At 44.3% G+C, this 24,066-nt stretch overlaps 1 protein-coding gene across 1 annotated transcript in view; it reads right to left on the bottom strand.

Moving 5' to 3' along the window:
- Positions 1-24,066, bottom strand: part of LOC144769762 (E3 ubiquitin-protein ligase TRIM17-like) — a 287,916-nt gene that overhangs the window by 135,802 nt on the left and 128,048 nt on the right. Inside the window, exon 4 of the mRNA XM_078653941.1 lies at positions 10,186-10,208. Within this exon, the coding sequence (XP_078510067.1) occupies positions 10,186-10,208 (23 nt within the window). The remainder of the gene's footprint in view (positions 1-10,185; positions 10,209-24,066) is intronic.

Here is a 24,066-nt window from a genome sequence, read left to right as displayed (position 1 = left end):
TATCCAACGTTTTGCCTACTGTTGCACTCTCTGGAGTTGGAATAGTAATTTTTACCCCTACACTATCCAACGCTTTCCCTACTGTTGCACTCTCAGGAGTAGGAATAGTAATTTTTACCCCTACGCTATCCAACGCTTTCCCTACTGTTGCACTCACTTGAGTGGGAATTATTAATTTTTACCCGTACGCTATCCAACGCTTTCCCTACTGTTGCACTCTCTGGAGTTGGAATAGTAATTTTTACCCCTACGCTATCCAACGCTTTCCCTACTGTTGCACTCACTGGAGTGGGAATAGTAATTTTTACCCTTACGCTATCCAACGCTTTCCCTACTGTTGCGCTCACTGGAGTGGGAATAGTAATTTTTAACCTTACGCTATCCAACGCTTTCCCTACTGTTGCGCACTCTGGCATTTGAGATGTCATCAGTGATGTCATCAGTGATGTCACTGACCATGTCATGAATGATGTAATATGTGACATGATCAGCAGTGGATTGCGGGTGCGCGATATATAGTTAGTGCAACTAACTATATATGGAATTTCAATGGTTTTGTGTGAGTAAAATAAGGTTTTTTAAATGCTAATTCCTAACTATATATGGTCTATAACCTATGTTTTTTTCAGTGAATTTTCAAGGTTTTGTAAATGCTAATTCCTAACTATATATGGTCTATAACCTATGGTTTTTTCAGTGAATTTCTGTAGCTGTAAAATGTATTCTTCTTTAAATCCAAAAATATATTTTATATGTTTATTAATAATTTTTTTTTTTTATATTTTTTTTTCTTCGTTCCCGCTTCGCGAATCGGGAAGCTTCCCGTTAGCTGACCTTGATGCCGCGAAATAGACCGCTTCTTTACCGCAACTGCCGCGTTAGAAAACAACATCGTGACGCCTCCCGTCCGCATGACGTTTCGCGTTGTCGCGTGATACGTCATATGACGTGCTACGTTAGCGAACTGGTACGCTTACCGAGTCGCAAAGCACAGGTTTCTGGAAGCAAACCGGGAGGCCCTGCAAAGCGCTTAACGTAAACACAGCAGGTCATGTGACTTGGTAATAACACTTTTCATTGGTTCATTTCACTTTTGGTTTCCTAATGATGTAAGACCAGGTCATATAATCTAAAATGAACACTTTTCATTGGTTGAGAACTATTTTTTTTCCCAAATGATGAAAATCCTCACTCTGACTTTCATCATTGTGAGAGAAAGACCCTTTGTTACCAGTGAGCAATGGCTTCTTTAGTAGCTTCAGCTGGTGCTTCCCCACCACCTCCACCACATCCAAGGAAGAGTGGACCACCTGCTCAAGTTATAATTCAGCAAGAAGAGGAAGAAGAGGAACAGGACGACGAGCACGAAGAGAGGCACTTTTTGCCTGAGGAGCCCAGGACGTCTCACCGGAAAGAAAACTTAATTTGGCAATTTTTTAAAATTCCCAAAGGTCAGAAAAAAGTAAATGCAAGATACGTAACTTGCCTTATATGTCAAGATAGACTGTCCAGAGGGACCGACAAAAAATACAGTTTCGGAAACTACACAATGCATCGCCATATGACTAGGTGGCATCCTAACAACTACAGTGCTGCACAGTTTCGTAACGACCTAGATAATCTCCCTATTATGGCCAGAAGATCTGTTGTACCGGAAGTAACGGGACCAGAGGGCAGGGAGATGGTGCCAAATATTCAAACGAGATTTCATGAAGTAAAACACGTCTGCGTACATTGCAATGGATTCATTTGCTACGGAGAAAGAAGCATCACTCTGATCAACAGAGCTATTGACTATCATATGCAAGTTTGTACGAAGCGCCCCAAATAATAAATGCTTTTTTTTTGTTTTGTTGCTCCTGTTGAGCCCTTTACAATGAATCGTTTTCATTGCCCCCTGCAAGAAAAACCCAAAAAAATATAAAACTGTTCAGAAAAATTCAAAAAAAGTAAAAAAATGTTCAGAAAAATAATAAAAAAATATAAAACAAAAACAATTAAAAAAAAAGTTCTTTTCAGAACTACCTCCCCGTTATTAAAAAATTGGTACAATATTTGGAACAGTGCCAACCTCTATTTCTCGTAGTTCGCTTCCCAGTTCGCTCGCTGGTACGCGAACCGGAAGTGAACCAAAAAATTTTTACAAAAAAAAAAAACAGTAAGTATAAGGGAAGGAAACAGACACTTATGTTAAAAGAAAGACAGCTATAGGGGAGTAAACTAGAGATACTATTACCCGTAATCCACTGCTGATGATGTCACATATTACATCATTCATGACATGCTCAGTGACATCATCAGCAGAGGATTGTGGGTTTTTTGGCAACGTGCCTTATCCACGGTTTAATAACGCTGCCTTTTGCTTTATATAAGTTTTCAAATTGTATGAAATATATACCAATAGGTCGTTATGAACCTTTAGGTAGTGCTTTTCTTCATGAGGTCTGGTCGCTTCCATACACATACAGATGTTTCAAAGATGATCAAGAAGTTTATCTGAATGGAGAGGAATGCACTGAGACGCCAGATCATTCACTAATGTGTAGGCACATACAGTTACACGGTTCATGCAACAAACACCGACCAAATATGGCTTGCGTGTTGCAAGGCACGCCAGTTCCTGCTATCATCCCCACGTTCAAGTTGTTGGAAAATGGTAGTTATTTGATGCTCAATAATGAAGATTGTTCTGGGTTAATTAAAAGTATTCCTTTTATCGTAACAGTAAGTGAACGGGTTATTTGCTGCAGAAATGTTCTATTTCCTCCCACACATGAACATAGGGAGTTTTCAATCTGGCCACAAATACCAACCTTGGGAGCACATTTCAACGGCATGGCAAGAATAACAGCTCTTTTGTCTCAGAGAGAGGTGGCCTTGAGTTCGGCCCGTGAAACTTTCGTGCTTCACATAGCAAACACCCGTACAGAGGTGCAGACCCTTTTAAATACTGATTCGCCTTTGCATTTCAGCGACATGGTTCGGACTATCTTTAACGCGTCCTCCACAAAGGCCCTGGCGCATTTTTTTAAAGTTGTTACCAGTGGTCTCGTGACTTCATTTGAGAAAATCTTTGGAGTCATCCCTGCTTTCTTTCATTCTATTTTTTCCACTCTGCTTCGTGGATTCCCATTTTTACTTGCATTACCAGCGGACGCTCTTGTGCTTTTTTACATTTTTAAATATGGATGTCCCTCCTGTGCAAGCTCCCGCCCTGCAGCTGCTGACACTGTTCCGCAATCGCATGCTAGAATATTATGGCACAATGCCGTTGGCGATATTAAGCACGGCATATGGATTATCTTTTCGATTCTCCTACTTCACCTATGTCCAGCCTGTATTTCACTGCCTGACCTGTGATTTCGATTGGGCCATTGATTTGTGTCTCTGCGGACCGGTTTCTCCTGACGTCGACTTTAATCAGCTGATGACTCCTATCATTACTCACGAGTTGGTTTGTCCTGGCGAAAGGATTATGGCTGTGGCATTGATGCATGGACTAATTGGTCCCTGGAATTTACTGGCGGCAACACAGTCTTTCTTGGAACAGAGCTTTCTTGAAAACCCACCGAGCTGTCCTCTGATGGTGATAGAGGATCCGGTGCTGGGAGAGCACGTATGTTCTTTTCCGCTTTTAAATTGGATGGCTGAACTCTTTTCGGATGAAGACGGTGACTTCCTATTGGAGGCTGTTGCAGCTTATTTTGCATACACAGTTATGTCATAGACCTTTTTCATGTTTGATATGCTGAGTACTAGCAGTTCATTGACAATTCATTGACTTATTTGTCAAGTTTTTATTATTTAGCTTGCCTATTGGATTAAGACTCGATAAAGTACTTGGCTGTTTTATTTTTCTTTAGCATTAAATTTTCCTAGTTTTTAATGTTTTACCTTGCGGACCGTCCACATATAAAGTTGCAATCTGCTCTCATGAGATGGCACTTCTATTATCTTATTCAGTTCGTTTCCGGATCATGGGGAGGTGTCATCTAGGTCCTGGATATCTTTACACCGTGTTAAGTTAGCATGGGCTCATTACCGGTTTAAACGCCATTTTTCCTTTTTTGCAACTTCTGCACACGACACTTAGTTGTTGCTTTAGCTTTCAACCTAGTAGTTCATCGTGGTTTACATGAGAATAATATGTTATTGCTCTACTATCTGCTTTGCTTGTTAAACTATATTTGTACAGCGAGTGCTGAAGTTTCAAGAACAACACGATACAGAATTGTTATGAGGTCTGATCTCCACGACTTCATACTCATAACATAAGTGCAGCTTCTGCCAATTCTGGGCATGAGGCGGGTTTTATATTGCTTTGCCGAACACACATACACAACACTTGATGCGGTTCACATGAAGAGAGAGCTGGTGTATGCTGATGTGATTCCTTCAAATCTAAGACACTAAAGTATGGGCACGCCCTAAACCAACACAAACAGACCTTCTTAGCAAATAATATAATATGTGTATTAGGGAGGGTGAGATATAAGCAGCCGCGGGCCGTGGAGGGAGTTACGGTGGGGCAGGGAGGCGGGGAGGGGGAGGGGCAGGGTGGAGCCCTCTCCACCCTGCCCCTCCCCCTCCCCGCCTCCCTGCCCCACCGTAACTCCCTCCACGGCCCGTGGCTGCTTATAAGTGTTGCTAACTCTTATTCATTTACAGCATGTTAACATACTGTCACCATTCGCTTTTTATGTACTAGTAACTATGCTGGTAATTTTGCTACTGATAATATGTGTACTTGTATTATCTAAGATACTACGCCTGAGAAGACGGCATTAGTAAATAAACATTTCAAATACACATGTGTTCTTCTTAACTCCATGTTCTGGTTTCTAAGAAATATATAACGACCGACTGTTCATGAGTTCCACGTATCCTGAGGTACTATAAGTTCATATTCTGGATTGTCTAAACATTGAGAGTTTGTTATATCCAATGTGACACTGTACCTAGCTTGCTAAGGGGTTTTTGATTACTAAGGTGAGTTTTGGGGCACCCTAATTCGCCGAGGTTCCAATCCTCTGTCCACAGTTCTGTGTGAGAACAGAAACCCTGCGACAGGGGCACCCCCGACCCTTGCTGGAGCTTCATCACACTTGCGATACAACTCCAGCAATGCGCCACCTTTACGGCACAGATACATCACGCATCTGTGCTGTTTTTGCCCCATGATGCGCCGCATTGTAAATGCAGCACACCATAGGTGACGGAACAGCGGCACAGAATGACTAACACATCCCTGGTGATGCGCCAGTCATCATAAATCTATCCCTATGCTTCTTATCTTGTTAGAGATGAACCGCCATATGTATCATCAACGTTTTTTGCATTTCCTAAATAGCGAACTTTAAGGAATAAATAGCGATTCTTTACCATTCCTAGTTTGCGATGAGCTATTTGCTAATTACAAATTACCCATTCATTTCTTTCATTTCCATAGGGTGGTTGGACTCACTTTTAGCTCGAACGGCTGAATGGATTTCCACGAAACTTGGCAAAATTGTAGGGACTGGTAGCCCGATGTGCCTTTGCTATGTCTCAAGATATATGCTCCAGTGGTTTTTACGAAAATTAACTTTGAAAAATATATATTGGGCTACATTGGCCTATATATATGTTGGAGCCCAAATGTAGCCCAATGTAGCCCAATGAAGCCCAATGTAGCCCAATGTAGCCCAAAGATGGCCGCCAGAGACAAAAAAAACAAATGTAGCCCAAATATCAGCCAGATGTAGCCCAACTATAGCCCAGTGACAGAATGACCAATCAGCTTCGCAAACCTCCGTTACGCGAAGCGGAGCGCTGTTACAGATATATATCTTTTTTTGAACGTTAATTTCTCAAAATCCACTGGAGCACATATATTGAGACCTAGCAAAGGCACATCGGGCTACCAGTCCCTAATATTTTACCAAGTTTCGTGCAAATCCATTCAGCCGTTCGATTATTATTATTATTATTTTTTTTTGCCCCGCGGGGCCCTTTTAAAACCTCCACATCAAACCTAGGGGGTCAGCGAGGATCTACTATGCCCCCTTATGGTCATTTGCCCCTTCGCTTTGGCCTCCTCTTGTCTCTCGATCCTACCGAGAGACAAGATGGCGGCCGCTACGGACTGTTTGGAATGTTTACAGACGCCGGAGAACCAATCAGCTTCGCTTCACAAAGCTCCGTTGCGCGAAAAGTACGCGTACTGGAGCGCTGCCCGGTCCGCTGTTACAGATATATATCTTTTTTTAAACGTTAATTTCTCAAAATCCACTGTAGCACATATATTGAGACCTACAAAAGGCACATCGGGCTACCAGTCCCTACAATTTTGCCAAGTTTCGTGCAAATCCATTCAGCCGTTCGGGCTAAAAGTGAGGCCAACCGCCCTATGGAAAACTCAATGTTAAAAACACGTTTTGGGACCCCCCTTTTTTCTCGACCACCCCTGGACGAACCCCCCCCCCAATTTTCAGGGGCTGCTCAGAAACAAAATGTGCCATTTTCCTGAAAATTTCAGCCAATTCCGTCCACAAACGCCAATGTTATTAGACATAGAATTTTCAAAAATCCCATAGAGAAAAAATCCTAACTATATATACCTACTGGCGACCGCCAGTAGGTAATATATATATATATATATATATGTATGTTATAAAATTATTATATATTTTTTTAAGTTACATTAATTATTTATTAATTTTAAGTATATTTAAGTATTTTAAGTATGTTTAAATTAATTATATTTATTAATATATGACTTTAAAATTACTTTTAAGATATTTCAAAAATTCGATATTTTGAGTGTTTATATTTTTTCCTATCAATATTTTGGAGTCGATATTTTGACTGTCGATATTCTGTCAGTGATCCGCCACTTCTGCTACCCCTGGCATTTTGGTGAATCACCATCCATTCTCTAGAGCTACACTTTTTGGCATAGGTATCAAAGTAACGTATACACCTTCACAGGCATATTATAGAAGGAGGGAGTTGGTGATGGGGTGTACATAATGAAGCTTGAGACTATCATTAGATTTACCTATCTGGCGGCTCAGTGGACTAAAGCGGCCTGTGTTTGACCTCATGGTCACAGGTTCAAATCTCGGCGGGTCCACTCAGCCTTTCATCCATTTGAGGTTGATAAAATGAGCACCGTTGGGTAACAATAAAAATCTGTTATTCAGCGCCAGGACACCTTCGGGTATTTGTGTGCTTTACAAATACACCTGTTATGTTATGCCCTGAAAGCTATGGCAGAGCTAAGCAAGAAAATCAATTAATGGTCAGACATGTAGGGAGAAAACTCCTTGCTTGTCAGGGTCATTGACTATTTGTTTTATAAAAACAGCCCACTAACATTAGGAGTTTCGCTTTTTGACAAACAAGCAGAAATGCAAAGTAGGGCCAAAACAATATGGTACCCACGCTGCATTTCCCTCAGCCTGCAGGGCGTCACTAGCGGGGTGCGGGGGGTGCGGACATCACCGGGTGACACCATCACATGGGGTGACACCTGACCAAAATGTAAAAGGTGGCTAATATATCTCTGGAGATTTAATCGGTGGTTTTGTAGAAAAAGAAAGTATAGGAAATAATTCACAAAGTGGTTAAACGGCAAACGCATTTGCAACAGAGGACGCATGCAAGGGACAGTGAGAGTGACACTGAAGAAAGAGAGTGAGCTAGAGAGCGCGCGAGAGAGAGAGAGACTGAGAGTAAGAGAGAGAGAGAGAGACAACGAGGGATAGTCAGAGAGTGTCACAGGATAGCCAACCAAAAATTGGGGAAAGGCGAGAAAGGGGCCTGCGAGAAACAAAGTGAGTCATGGTTTAAAACCATACGAGGTTCCTGTTTTGTAACCGCTAGGGCGCACCACACCTCTTCGTATATCACACCTAGCCCGTGACCTTGGACTTCCTGGCTTAATTCGGTCCTGTTTGGAAACTACCACGCTGTAGACCACAGTTTCTGTAGCACTCATCAGTCATGGATCGAGGGGTGGGAGTACGATGAAGTTCGCCCCAAAAAGGGCTTCCTCTTCACTGCGCATTGTTAATTCACACGATTTTAATCCCAGCAAATGTTGAGGGTCAAGTTTACTGAAATGTTTTGCAACGCTCGGCAGCTGAGGTGCTTTTAGGAAAAGTAACTTGCCATCCTGTGAGAATCCAGATTCAGATGCCATCAAGAAGTTTGTGCTCAAAACTGGATTTCCGGTGTGCGCTAATCACTCAAACAGCTAATTGGTGTCGTGAGGGGGTGATACCATGAGTTACCCGCACTGAATGGAGCTTCTATCACTTCTGTGCAAGAAATCATTTTACCCATGCCCATCAATTAGCTGCTCCCACTTCTGTGGATACCGGGAAACATCCTTTACAACGAAACTTTTACAACGCAGTGCTTTTACAACGCAGGTTTTACAGCGAAAACCATTACAACGCATTGCGCTGGAGGGCGCTCTAGGATAGGGAATAGATTTAATTTACTATCCAACACCTTCCCTAGTGTCCACGAGGACTGGAGTTGGAATAGTAAATTAAACTATTCACTCTCCAGCACCCCAAAGCGCTATGCGTTGTAAAGGTTTGCTTTGTTAAAACTGCGTTGTAACAGCATGCGTGGTAAAAGCATGCGTTGTAACGTCATACATCCGTGGATACCAAATAAGGAGACATCCCCCTTGCCACTGCACCCCGCTCCCCCTCAAGATTGTTTTGTTGTGTTAAGGAGTTGAAGGGTGAACGTGTTCTTTTGCCCTTAAAGAAGACATTTGCTTCTTGTGGGCAGGGCCAGACTGGGAACCAAAACCGGCCCTGGCAAAGTGCTCTGTGCCCCCCCCCCTCCCCACCCCTGGGGGTTGGAAGTGCCGTTGAGCTCTTTGCCAGGGCTGTTTTTTGGCCGATTTTGTTACAGGGCCGATTTTGCAGCTATGCTGCAAAAACGGCCCTGTAACAAAATCAGCCCCCAGGGGCCCAAAACCACCCCCACCCGTGCGGCGCACCGGAGAATTGCCCGGTGCCCACTACGGCCAGTCCGGGCCTGCTTGTGGGTGTACTGTCCTCTAACAGACTGCATTGCAATTTCCCGTCAGCTGTAATGCTAACCCAGTTTCCATTTATGTTGATTTTTGTCTGGCTACTGGGAATGTGGGCTGGAGTAAAGGTACAGTAGTTACTTGCATATGGCACGTTGACTGAAGTGCGTAACACCTGGCAACACTTGTATTCGTTTCCAAAAATTACATTACATTTCATTTTATCAGTCTTGAATGTGCCCAAATTATATTTAAAATGCGACAGACGTATCTCTAAAAACAGCACCAATCAACATTATATGGATGTTCTATTATGTTATGTTTTATGCAAATGTTAAAAATACCTTTGGTAAAATACAAAAAACATGTGCCTGAAGCAATTTCTCTGTATTTCCAGAGTTACATAAGTAGAGTATTGAAAAGCCAGGCATATACGGACTCAGGAGCCAAGTGAGGACAGTATTTTCATAATGCTTACCCTGGCCGGACCTGTAAGATGCTGGAGTAGGATTCAGAAGATGTCATCTTGTAACTGTGAAGGAAAAAGGGTGGCGTGGGGTGGAGAGCTGAACAAGCCATGAAAGCTACAGTGATTAGCAAATTTTAAGGCTGCGGGTGGGTGGGTGGGAGTGGGAGGTAGGGGGGTTAGTCAGTATATATGCACAAGGCCTGTGTAGTAACTCAAAATGATGGCAGAAGAAGAAGGACCCCCTCCGTGGGTGCTGCATAGATGAATACATCTCCTCAAGGAGGTCCATCATGGATTCATGGGGTATGTCGTGTCATGAGGGGTGACACCATGAGTTACCAGCACTGGGTGACACCAACCCTAGTGACGCCACTGCGGTGCGATGACAGCTCTGTAGGCTTAGAGAGCCCCACCAGGCGGGTGCCGATCTCTCAATAGGGTGGGACGTCCCCCAGAGAGCAACGGAGCTAGTTCTTGGTCTCAGCCGATCTGGTGCACAAGCGGACTGCCAGCAAAGGACTAAATGAATCCTCTAGGACGCAAATAAGTCAAGAAGTTTGTTGTGATCATGTTAAGCCTATCAACAAATCATATTAAATGGATTCATGATTGCATTTGCTTTGAGTTACCAGATTTCTGAATTAACTTATGCGCTGCAATTGGTGATCATCGCTCTTACCTGCTGAGAAAACCTTTCACATCCTAGAAGAAAACAGGGAAAATACAGGTAAGTGCTACTGGCTTATTTACACATGTAGAGGTATGTTGTAATGCAGTCATGTTAACATTGAGCATCATTTGAGCATCATTTCATATTGCTGACACTGTATTGGGTTTTCCAAAAATATGCTGTAAAATCCTCCATCCCACAATCGGCTTGGGAGGCACAGATATTGGGAACGGCAAACACCGTTCATATCTCTACTATCGCTTTTCCAGTAAACAATCTGCTTCATTATGCATTTCTTGAATGTATGACGGATCAACAAGGATGTGTTGCGAGTCTTTATTCAATTCAATTAATTTTTAATTAAGATTTGGAGCGCCAAAGAATTCCACATAAAAATGTACACAAAAGACTCCAATATACCAAATCATCCAGAGCTTAATAACAAGATAAAATACATGCAAAGACCTAACATTGACAGATTTCTTTGTACAGTACAAAATTCATATGTGCACCCGAGATGACGAAAGTGCAGGTGTGCAAATATAAAACCAATTTCACAGATCCTTTAAAATGCAATACTACCTAGGTCAGTGCACATCGAATTGTACCATTAAATACCCCAACAGGTTCAACTGTATAATGCAAAGACCCAAGATTCTATTTATAATATGAAATGGATTTTACCTAAAGAAGACTATATGTAGAGTACATGCAGAGACCTAATAGTTACAGATTTCATTGTACAGTACAGAATACATACCAACATAGAAAAAGTTGAAAGTGCAAGTGCGCGAGTAAAATATTAATTTCACAAATCATTTAAATGATTCTACTTATAATATGAAATTAATTTTGCCCAAAAGGGACACTGTGCAAAATACATGCAGAGGCCTAACTGATGCAGTTTTCATTATACAGTACGGAACTCATAGCAGCATGCAGGATGTTAAAAGTGCAAGTGAGCCAGTATAATGCCAGTTTCATAAATCCTTTAAAATACCATCATAACTAGATCAGTGCAAATCGGATTAGACCATTAAATTACTCTAACAACTACTACTGTACTGAACTCAAAAGACCCTAAAATTCTGATTATGATATACAATAAATATTGCCCAAAACGGACCCTGTTCAACCTACTACAGCTAAACACAAGACATTAGTCCGTCTCTAAAATATATTTAAAAATTGTTAAAAAAAAAAAAAATATGTAAACACACTGGTTCGGAAGGAGGGGTCAAGAGACATTTTCGAGCCTTCTCGGCTGTAGCGATTTTATACTTTAGATAGAGTGGTCTCAAAAAACGATGCTGTAGTGGTTGTAATAGAGGACAGCCAAATCAAACATGATTTATATCCAGCACCCAGTTTCCACACAGGTGACAAAGTCTGTCCTGCCTGGCTAATCCCTCCCACGCCCCTGTTATAATTCGTAAAGGAAGCAAATTCAAGCTTAGCAACAGGATAGTTCTGCTCGCTCCATGGGGAAGATTCCATACAACATACAGTTGAGGTTGTTTATAAATGCTACTCCCCACTATTATATAATTACTGGAATGCCCTGAACACAATACAATATCTCTTTTATGGCAGACTTCGTAGATTGTTTTTTTGATTTGAGTTTTCAAAACTTGTTATGGTACAGAGCCTGTGCCGCTATGGCCAATTTCAAATAAGTCTGCAGCTTTCTCATAATTCCTGAAGACAACGCTTTTCCCCTTCAGGCAGGCAAATATTTCCTGACGTAATGCTACCCATAAATGGTTCTAAGCTCTATTCAGTAAGGCATTACTCCATCTTAAGCATGCAGCCATGGCGAACACATGAGTCGAGAGAAACCCAAATTTGAGCTGGATCGCCGCTATGGAGGCGCATCACTTCAGATTTCAAATTTGGCACTAAATGCACCCTTCCACCTTCTCAAAATAATACCACGGCTGTTCGTCCACTGACTCACAAGCGTTAAAATGTAAAGAGTATGGATTTAGAGTGAGGCGGAAAGTGTAAGGGCGGGATTTTAATTCTGTAAACAGATAAAACTTGTATGAAGTGTCCTTGCCCGCAAGATTTATAAAGTCTACCAATTGCGCCGCCTGGGATATAGCCTTACTTCTGCACTGGTCAATGTGATCACTGCTAGGACACTTGCTGGTAAAAATTCTTCCTAAACACAGTTACAACTTCACTACATCAAGTTTGTCTTTCCCCAGAAACCAATTCATATTTTTCCTAACTCTACATCTCATATATCAAAAAAATATAATTTTACTTTTTGAGGTATTTATTTTTAAAAAGTGAGCATCCGAGTATTGTGCTAACTCATTAAGACGCCTTTGTAGTCCTATCAGTATTAGGTCTAGCAGGTTGGCGTCATCCGCGTAAAGCAGGCAGCTCAGTTTCATTGTTCCTAGTTTAGGGTAGTCCCCTTTTCAGATCCCCACCCTACTCGGCAAGTCATTAATATAGAGAGAGAAAAGGAGAGGAGCTAATAGGCATCCATTCAACCCATTGTGAGTCTCTACTTTATTCAACAGACCCTGATTACCTCCCATCATGACCTGGGTCCAAGTTGAGGAATACAATACAATGATCAATCTGAGCAGGTGCATGAGGATCCCCATTGCGGTCAGGACTGCAAGGATTGTTGTTGTTCTTGAATGTCTGACAGCTCAACAAGGATTTGTTGCAAGTCTTTATTAGATGTTTTTGGGATCACCTGGGAGGGCCTTTCCAGTTTGAACTTAAAAGAAAATGTAGTATCACATTTCCCAGGAATAGGTGTGTATGAGCTTAGATAACCCCTTTTCAACTTTAGGGCTATTGCCCATCCCCTTCAATCACAAGGGGTTCAGGAGGGTATAAGGTTTATTATAATACTGACTCCCAAGTCAGGATTAATAACTAAATTAGTACTGACTGTCATTGTGTGGGTCAGTCTCAGGTGCTCACAGCTTCAGGACGTAAGGCCGTCTCCCACCTACTAGGTGCCTGCTTCATCCTCAGGTTCATTCTGGATCTGAGCTGTGAAATCAGTGTGAGCTACAATCCACTGAATTGTTGGGGTACTCCAGAGGTTCTTAATAGTGTGTGTGTGTGTGTGGGGGGGGGTCTTGTGACACGACTCTGGTTTGTGATTGATTGTGAGGGTGATACATGTTGCCCTCTTCTAGTGGGTTAAATTAACCCCCACCTTTATCATAATCCGATCCCAGGGGCCAGAATAAAACAGATACAGTCCACCCAAGCGACAGTTTTTTTTTACATTCCCCCTTTCCCCTCTGCACACTCACACACAATTACAAATCAGAATGGTGTCACCTCGACCCCCCATACTTTATGAAAACCCTCTGGAGCTCCCCAACAATTCAGTGGTTTGTAGCTCGCACTTTGATTTCACTTATCAGTGCCAGAAGGAGTTCAAGGACGAAGCATGCACCTGATAAGCGATTCTGCTCAGAAGAAGAACATCCTGTCCCATACCTAAGACCCTTTTATCCCCTATCTGAAAGGAATAAACATTACACCATAGGGGAGTCATTAACAGTCATGTGACCCTGGACACTGGAAGAAATTCACATTTGGTTTAGGCATGAAAAAAACTCTAACTATCTAGAAGTGGCATTTTCAGAATAGTAACTTCAAATCTGACTTTACCATTAAAGAGGATTTTAAATCACAATTTAAATCAGTGAAAGACATATTCTCTATCTTCTCCCAATCTGAATATATCACTTATTAAGTGTAATAAGGTAACTCTGTGCTACCCAGTCTATGGGAGAGTTAGCCTTGCTACAGTAAAAAATGGCTTTAGTAGTTTTTCACTGTCAGGAGATGTAAAGCTGAAATACAAATCTTCTCTTTAAATACCTAGCGCTCTCCTCTATGAGCCTTTACGGCCTGTCTTAGGGGTGACTTCTAAGTATTAAAAAGTAAAGTTTGGGCCTGGCAAAATATTTATTTTGAGGAGTCAAAATGGCAGTTGATAATTGCACTACTGGTTAATATAAGCTTTACAGTGCACTGTTACTTGGTGGCCCAATGAAGGCTGCAGCCCACTAGTAAAATTTTAATTTACAGGCCCTGTGTATATGTTGTGCCATTTACTAGAGACGTATAAGTGAATTAACCACTGGTTAGTATCAGTAATGCACTTGTACCAACAAGAGAGTCAGGGAAGGAAAGGAGATGTTCCTATACCCCTGCCATAATCATATATAAACAACAAAGGAGCATCACAATTATTGTGGCTGTAAGACAAAACAAGGTTAGTTTGTCAGCAAGTGTACTGGTACAGAAGGAACCATGTAGGTTCCTATAGAAGGTCCTCACTCACCACTAGTTGGTGACATGTTTCATCTTGGGCCCCACCGGGAGTGGCCGAATGCCACCCCAGTGTGCTACAACGCCAGGAATACTGCGGAGCTGGTTCGTGAAAGTGAAGTGAAAGGTTTAAAATGTCACAATTAGGTCAAAAGAAGTATTTTATTAGTTTGCCAATGGACAGTATAAAAACAGTGGAGGGTAAAGGACCAAAATTATAAATCCAGATTTACCCCTGAGTGTAGTGATTTAGGTCAACATGTTTCAGCCTATGTGATGTAATTAATCAGGCATTCGTCAGGACCATGTGTAAGTAATTATAGTAGTGTCTGAACCCTGGCGGTATGAGCGTGCTAAGGCCCACCCTAACCAAGGGTTACTAGTGTGAAAAAAATGAATAAAAAAATTATTTTCATGTGTTTCAAAGATTCCAAAGTATTGGAGTGGAACCGAGTTTATTCTGATTGAAAAACATAAACAAATGACAGACATAACATAAATAGCAAAGAAGAGAGAAGAAATTAAAAATCATGGTCACTGTCAACCATCCTTCTGACTGGTTGCTGCCTATTGGTCCCACGGCGATCATGTGATCGCCGTTTGAACCAATCAGAATGCAGGAAGAGTCCGTCGACACAAACGGCGGTTCTATCCCCTTCCTTCTACTATTTCTATACCTCAACCACGGGTCTCCCCAGTCTTCGGGGTCCGGCGCAGGGGTATGCAGGTGCAATATCAGGTGCCTAGCAACGGAGGCGTGAGTAATACGGAAGCGAGATAAGTACACCGCTTATTGTCTAAACTACCTTACGACCCGTTTTTTTCCTCTTTGTCTTTTTGAATTCACAGGGTGTGCCATTTCGCTATCCACCCTCCCCCTCCCGTGACCCATGGCGCTCCGAATTGTAGCGCCCAATGTAAGAACGTGTTTTGAGTGTTTGGGAGTGCTTTACATGCCAAATGAGACTGAGTATGAGCATTTTCTTAGCAGCCCAAGTACGCACTGAGAACTAGACAGTTTGTACTATACCACTCGTAAGATCTATATTTACGGGCATTTTCACTATCTTTTTCGTCCGTGTTTTATTTTTATCACGCTATGAGACATGAGGAACATTTGTCCCTGTGTCTCCACAAGTTCGCTGTTACCATTTATGAGCACGAGTTCACTATACCCTCACTCGTACTCCGCATATGGCTAAGTTGTCACGATGGTAACACACCAAGCAAGTGTATGTACTTACAGATGACAGTGAACATGATTTTTAATTATGATTTCTTCTCTCTTTTTTTCTATTTATGTTATGTCTGTCATTTGTCTATGTTTTTCAATCAGAATAATCTCGGTTCCACTCCAATACTTTGGAATCTTTGAAACCCATGAAAATAATTTTTTAATAAATTTTTTTCACACTAGTAACCCTTGGTTAAGGTGGGCCTTAGCGCGCTCATACCGCCAGGGTTCAGACACTACTATAATTACTTACACATGGTCCTGACGAATGCCTGATTAATTACATCACATAGGCTGAAACATGTTGACCTAAATCACTACACTCAGGGGTAAATCTGGATTTATAATTTTGGTCCTTTACCCTCCACTGTTTTTATACTGTCCAATTGGCAAACTAATAAAATACTTCTTTTGACCTAATTGTGACATTTTAAACCTTTCACTTCACTTTCACGAACCAGCTCCGCAGTATTCCTGGCGTTGTAGCACACTGGGGTGGTATTCGGCCACTCCCGGTGGGGCCCAATGATGAAGCATGTCACCAACTAGTGGTGAGTGAGGGCCTTCTATAGGAACCTACATGGTTCCTTCTGTACCAGTACACTTGCTGACAAACTAACCTTACAGCCACAATAATTGTGACGCTCCTTTGTTGTTTATATATAGTATCAGTAATGTACACAGGGTACTAATAGCAACAAAACATGCAGAGCAGAAACAGGGTAGTGGGGGCAAAACGCCAGGGGGAATACCACACCAAAGGTGGTCAGATCAAACACACATCATCTCAAAATCTTGCAAGAATCTTTTATGCACCATAAAACCCTTGACATCTGTAGAATCATCTCACATGACATGTCACCATGATTTATTTAATGCAACAACATGTTGTTCAAAAAAATCTAACAACAAATAAAAGAAGGCGTAAACCTTATGCAATCTCAAATGCACAGTCATCCTTGAGGGCCCTAATACCACTCCATCAGGAATCTTTGCCTGGAACCTAAGAACATAAGACTGCCCCACCTCATCAGTTTACATTCCACACGATCCTGGATAATAAATGTGTGTCCTTCTGAGATATCTTAAGCTGCCATAACCCAGTGGGTTATCCCAGTAACGTGTGACCTCTTTCCTTCCTTTCTTCAATCAGTATGCTACTGGATGAAGTAGTCACTAATCCGGTTCAGACCCTCCTTGATTAACGTCAAATTCTGGGCACAAGCCACTCAGGATTTAGATAACTTGATTGCAGGTGACATAGCATATCCTTCTTCTGCCGTGCCATCTGCCACTCTCTTGTCAATGTACTTTGGATGGCAAGGGGCACAGGAAAAGAAGTTTATGCTGAGGTCTTGTCATCCTGATGTGAGTATTAGATGGACAAGGTGTATAGGTAATTGGGGGCTTTGAGGCACAATAGAGCTGGGGACATATGTGCAAAAGCAAAGGAATAACCAGGGCACAAGGCTGGTGAGAGGTGCGGACCAAAGAACAAGAGGAATGAGCAAAAAATGACCCAAGAGAGTGAACAGTGGGGAACAAGTGTATGAGGAATGAGGGAACCAAGGAACAAGAGGGATGGGCACCAAAGAGAAAAACTGATGCAATTACATAAAGTCTATGCCCCCAATGTTGACTGTCAGATTTCTTTTGAACACTTCTGGCTGCGGCGACTCCTTACCTGGATATGTTGGTGAACTTGGTGGGGGATTTTAACTGTGCTATGGATGGATTGCTAGGCAAGGAGCCGCCTCAGGCCTCTATGAAGCCCCAGGTTACTGGGACACTCCAGTATCTGCTGGATGGTCTGCAGTTGTGTGATGTCTGGTGTGAACACCATCCAGGGAAAGACATGTTTTCCTGCCACACCCCAGCAACAGGTACATCCAGCCACCTAGATTATTGCTTTTTCTCTGCTGAACTGGTGACTGTGTTCTTGATGTTGTGTATCTCACCCGATACCTCTCAGACCGCTCTAAGGTCTTGTTGACTCTTGGTGGTGAGCCACATTGGCCGACAATACCCCTTTGGCACCCCTGGACGGAGGCTCTGGGGGACCCTCCTTTTTGCCGAAGTGATAGCTGAAAACATTGTATGGAGTTCAGGGTCAGCTGGAGAGAGATATTAGAACACAGGAGTTCAAACTGGGCAAGCTAGAGGCGGTGCTTCCCTTAAATCCTCATGGATTGACGTAGTAGAATGATACATAGGAGACGCTAATGGAAGACTGGTGCTGGTTGGAGAACCATACCTATATGGTCTACCAGAAGCATTTACATATGGAAGGGTGTACGACAGAGCTTTATTGGCCCGCCTGATCTGACGGGAGGCCCCTGAGGCCCCTGTGCTACAGTTGTGTGCCAACACCGAAGAGTCAGTCTACAGACAGCGGGCGATTAATGACGTCTTTGCGACACACCTTAGCAGGGTCTATGCAGAGCTTATATACCCTCTTGTATACCTTCAGGCGGAGGCCGCACAATGCTTCCTTGCAGATGTTAGGCTCCTGAGTCTAGGCCCGGATGACACAGAGGCCCTAGACGGCCGAATTACAAAGGAGGTAATTCTTGTAGCAATCAGACATCTTAAACCTGGGAAAACCCAGGTTGTGATGGACTGCCGGTGGAATTTATCATAAATTTGCAGTATCAATAACAGACCACTTGTTAGAGGTGTATAATGTGTCCCTAGAGACCGGTACTCTTCCAGCCTCCATGCAGGAGGCCCATGTGGTCATGATACCGTAGTGCACAAACACCTCTCGGACACTTCCTCATACAGACCAATTTCGCTCCTAAATATATACTTCAAAATTCTGAGCGGTGATCTGAAGATGTGTGTCCTCCCCCACTAACCCCACCTTATATACTTAGACCAGTCAGGGTTTATCCAGAGGCGCAGCATCGGCCATAATCTACGGCGACTGGCTAATATGTGGCATGCCCTATGCCTCCTGTCCGATGACTATGGTCGATATCGAAGAAACATTTGATTTTATAAACTGATCCCACATGTGGCAATTGTTCCAAAAGTTTAGGTTAGGCCCTGGATTCATCCAATGCGTTTGCTTACTATAGTCTGCTCCATATGCCAGGGTACACTTTGGAGGAGTGATCTGTGATCCATTTCTGCTGTACAGGGGCACCCGACAGAGCTTCCCTTGGTCGCCACTTTTGTTTGGGGTTGCCAAGGAACCATAGGCGGAGACCCTGCCCACCAAAATACCATGTGGTCTCCCTTTATACCAATGATGCTTTGGTTTATTTTCGGCAGCCGGCTTATTCGGCACCCATCCTACTCAAGATTATACAGGCATTTGGAGTGGTCTCGGGCCTTAGGGTTAACCCGGATACATCCAGGCTGTTTCCCCTGGTTGGACTGATAGGAATGCCAGGGAACAAGCTTCCTGCAGTGGGTTTTCCTGGGATGACCTTGGATATTTGATATTTGGGAGTTCGCTTTGGCCCAGGCGGCTCCACAACTTTTTGATTTTAACATTAGGAGGCTGGTGGAGTATGGGCCTCGATTCGGTTTTGGAGGGAAATGCCATTGTCCCTTTTGGGCAGTGTTAGATTTGGGGGTCTATGGTTGGCACAGGTAGGTACTTGTAACAAGCAGGGACGCTCTCCTCTAGTCAGGACAAGGGGGATTACACTCCTAAAATAACCCCTGCTCACCCTCTAGGTAGCGTGGTGAGAGCAGCCAAGGCTTTACTTCAGAGGCGTTGTAAGTTAAGCAGTTGTGACCACATACATTAACCCAGTGACAACACTACAAATGGACATCACACAGGTTTTTATGTAAAAATAGGTAGACTTTATACAGAGTTACCACAAGACCATAAACAACAAAAATACACACTATGATTACTTTAAGATGGTAGATTTAAGCTTAGTTCAGTTCAGTTCTTAGACACGACACTCTGCATCAATGTACCTTAAGTTGCGTTGTGCTTCCACGACAAGCAATGTCGCAGCGATGGGAAATGCGGCAAAGTTCAGATACAAAGAAATAAAGACCTGAAGATCTTCCAGATGCAGCACGCTTCTCGGGGATGCGAGAAGTTCTCGGTTCGATGCGTGGACTACAGCGGCGACATCCAAGATGCAACGGTAGCAGCTCCAGCGGCGAGGCTCTTCTCCCACGATGCGTGAAGCTCCTGCACGATGGGACAACTACAGCGGCGACATCCAAGATGCAACGGCAGCAGCTCCGACGGCGGCACGCTTGTCGGGGATGCGAGGTGCTCTTGGTCGATGCGGTGCAATGCGATAGTTCCAGCGGCGACACCCTCCTTCGGAGTTGCGACGGCAGGCACAGCGACGACAACATGCTCCAACCTTGTTGCGAGATTCTTCTCCTGATGCGGTGCAGTGTGACAACTACAGTGGCGACACCCTCCTTCGGAGTTGCAACGGCAGCAGCAGCGACGGCGACACACTTCCTCTTAGTTGCGGCACGCTTCTCTCCAATGCTGTGCAGTGCGACAGTTCCAGCGGCGACACCCTCCTTCGGAGTTGCGACAGCAGGCACAGCAACGGCGACACGCTTCTTCTCATTGAGTCGCGCTTCCAGCTCCTTGCAACACGCAGTTCATCAGAAGGCCCAAAACGGCAGCAGGCACTTCCGAAAAACTCTGGGGAGCTGGGGGTTGAATTCTGTTGTCCCTGAGACTTCAGCATGAGGCAAGCTCTTTTCCAAGCCCTTGGAGATCCTTCACAAGTTGAAAGCAAAGTAGACAAAGTTCCTTTCTCCTTCCTTTGGCAGTAAGGCGACCACTGCAGGCCAATCCCCCAAGCAGCACTTCAGATTGGGAATAGTCTCTCCACAGTTTCTTCAGGTTCCTCTCCTCAGTAAAGGTTTCTTCTTGTAGTCCAAAAGTGATATAATTTCATGGGATCAGGGTCCCAATATTTATGCCCCAAAATCCTTTGTTCTCTGAGGGGAGAGGGGCCTTTGCCTAGTCCAAACCAGTTCTGAAGCACTCTGTTTACCAGACTTCTCCTTTCCTTTCACAGTGCAGGGCAGAAACATCAGACGCTCCACAAGGGGTGGAGCCAGTATTGTGGAAGGCAGGCACAGCCCTATTCAGAGTTCAGGTGCACTCCTCCCTCCCATCTAGATGCAGATCTCTCTAGTCACCACAGGGTGACTCAGCCTGTCTCCTGGAATTCCCCAGCCCTGTCACTCACAAAACCAGACATAGGAATACACAATCTAGCAGAGGCAGGTTTGAATGGTTAGACATGCAAATACCTACTTTCTAAAAGTGGTATTTGCGAACACAGAATATTAAAATAAACTTTACTAAAAGATGTATTTTATTATTCTGATTTCCGGCATACTAAACTCGTATTTCTACCATATTCTCTGCGTCTGTTAGGATTATAAACTGTAACAATTCAAACAGCCCATTCTGGCCCATGGAGAACAGGTAGCCTTGCAATAGTGAAAAACAAAAATGGCTGTAATTCACTATTAGGACATGCCACACACATCAGGGCTTGTCCTACCTTATGCTTACAATGCACCCTGCCCTTGGGCCTACCATATTGGTGACTAATATGAAGAGAAGGGAAGGTTTAGGGACTGGCAAGTGGGTGCACTTGCCCAGTCAGTATGACAGTACCAGAGTGCACACAGGCTCTGCAATGGTAGACCTTAGACACATTTTTCAAGGCTGCTTCTGTGGGTGACACAACCAGTGCTGCAGGCCCACAAGCAGTACTTGGATTACACGCCCTGGCACACTCAGTGCACTAGACTAGGGTCTGACAAGTAAACCAAAATAGCCAAACATGGAATCACTAATCCATACATCAATTTACAATAGGGAGCACTTGCACTGTGGCACTGGACAGCAGTGGCACAGTGCCCAAAGCATCTAACACCAGCAAAAATACATGAGGCAACAACAAAAATGGAAGGGAGACCCACTACAATGGTGCCAGGTCTAACATGCGTCCCCTCCAGCTGTAAAGTGGGAGAACTACCCTAACTCCTGGGAGTTCTCTTCACTAAGGCGGAAAAATATTGACAGACCATCAGCGTTGGCGTGTTCTGTACCAAGGCGGTGATCCACCGTAAAGTCCATACCCTGTAGGGAAATGGACCACCTCAACAACTTTGGATTCTCACCCCTCATCTGCATCAACCATCTGAGGGGCCTGTGGTCTGTGTGAACCCGGAAGTGAGTCCAAAACAGGTATGGTCTCTGCTTCTTCAGTGCCCAGACCATAGCAAATGCCTCACGCTCAATAGCACTCCACCTCTGTTCCCGTGAAAGTAACCTTCTACTGATAAAGGCTACAGGTTGTTCTAGGCCCTCCTCATTAATCTGTGACAAAACAACCCCCACACCATGCTCTGAAGCGTCTGTCTGGACAATGAACTCTCTTGAGAAGTTGGGTGCCAGGAGCACGGGCACATGGCAGCTTTCAGGGCCTCAAAGGCTTTCTGACAGGTGTCAGTCCAAATCACTTTCTTGGGCTGCTTCCTGTAAGTCAGCTCTGTCAAGTGTGCAACAGTGTTGCCATACCCCTTGACAAACTTCCTGTAGTACCTTGTGAGACCTAGGAAGGCTCTCACCTCTGTCTGGGTTTTGGGTGGCTCCCAAGCCAGGATGGTTTCAATCTTGGGTTGGAGGGGCGATACCTGGCCGCTCCCAACTTGGTGTCCCAAGTACACCACAGAACCCTGCCCGATCTGGCACTTACTCGCCTTGATCGTGAGGCCTGCTTTCCGCAGCACCATCAACACTTCCCAGAGGTGGCGCAGATGTTCCTCCCAACTGGCACTGAACACTGTGATGTCATCCAGGTAGGTGGCACTGAACTCATCTAGTCCAACCAACACCTGGTTGACCAACCTCTGGAAAGTGGCAGGGGAATTCTTCATCCCAAAAGGCATAACACGGAACTGGAAATGCCCATCTGGTGTGGAGAATGCTGACCTCTCCTTTGTCCCATCAGTCAAGGCGATCTGCCAGTACCCAGACGTTAAATCAAACATGCTGAGGTACCGTGCAGCCCCTCGTCGATCAATGAGCTCATCAGCTCTGGGGATGGGGTGCGCATCAGTCTTCGCGACTGAAATGAGCCCTCTGTAGTCCAAACAGAACCGGAGTTCGGGTGTGGCACCTGGCGCTGCAGCCTTCGGGACCAAGACCACTGGGCTGGCCCAAGGACTGCTGGATTACTCAATCACCCCTAGTGTAAGCATCTTTAAGACCTCCTCTTTGATGCAAGCCCTCACCCTGTCAGTTACCCTGTAAGACTTGTGCTTCACAGGCAAGCTGTCTCCTGTGTCCACATCATGGACGCACCAATCTGTGACACCAGGAACCAGGGAGAACCGATCAGGAAACTGTCCCAGCAACTGCCGGCAGTCATTCTGTTGCTCATGGGTCAGGGTGGAAGAAAGGTTAACACCATCCACTGACCCATCTTGCTCTGAGGCTGACAGGAGGACAGGAAGAGGCTCAGTCTCCTCCTCCATTCCAGCATCTGTTGCCAAGAGCATGCCCACTTCAGACCTCTCTAAGAGGGGCTTAAGGCGGTTGACATGTTGGACCCTCAAGGGGTTCCTAGGAGACCGCAGGTCCACCAAATAGGTAACTGGACTCTTGCGCTCCACAATCTCAAAAGGTCCCGTCCACTTATCTTAGAGCGCACAGGGCTCCACTAGTGCCATGACCCACACCTTTTGTCCAGGTTGAAGCTCTACCAGAGTGGGATTCTGGTCATACCAGCACTTCATCTCCTCCTGGCTGGCCAACAGATTCGCCTGAGCGAGTTCACTGAAGCGCCTGGTCTGGTTTCTGAAGGCCAGCATGTAGCTTTATACATCCTGGTGAGGTTTCCTGGGAGATTGCTCCCAGCTTTCTTTAACCAAACTCAGAGGTCCTTTGACCAGGTGTCCATAGAGAAGCTCAAAGGGACTGAACCCTAGAGATTTATGTGGCTCCTCCCGGTATGCAAACAACAGGCATAGTAAGAAGATGTCCCACTTACGCCTCATGGGTTCCTCAAGACCCATAATCATGCCCTTCAGGGTCCGGTTGAACCTTTCAACCAGACCATTTCCTTAGGGGTGGTAAGGAGTGGTGAACTTGTAGGTTACACCACACTCCTGCCACAGGGACTTTATGTACTTGGAAATGAAGTTTGTCCCCCGGTCAGACACTAGCTCGCGAGGGAATCCCACTCGGGAAAAAATTCCCATCAGTGCTCGTCTCACCACAGGGGCCGTCACTGTTCTCAGAGGTATGGCTTCCGGGTACCGGGTGGCATGGTCCACCAAGACCAGGATGAACCTTTTGCCCATGGCTGTCT

The sequence above is a fragment of the Lissotriton helveticus genome, chromosome 7, assembly GCF_964261635.1.
Source record: "Lissotriton helveticus chromosome 7, aLisHel1.1, whole genome shotgun sequence".
NCBI classification, from domain to species: Eukaryota; Metazoa; Chordata; class Amphibia; order Caudata; family Salamandridae; genus Lissotriton; species Lissotriton helveticus.
Note: the sequence above shows the minus strand (reverse complement) of the source record. Positions and strands in the feature narration are given on the sequence as shown.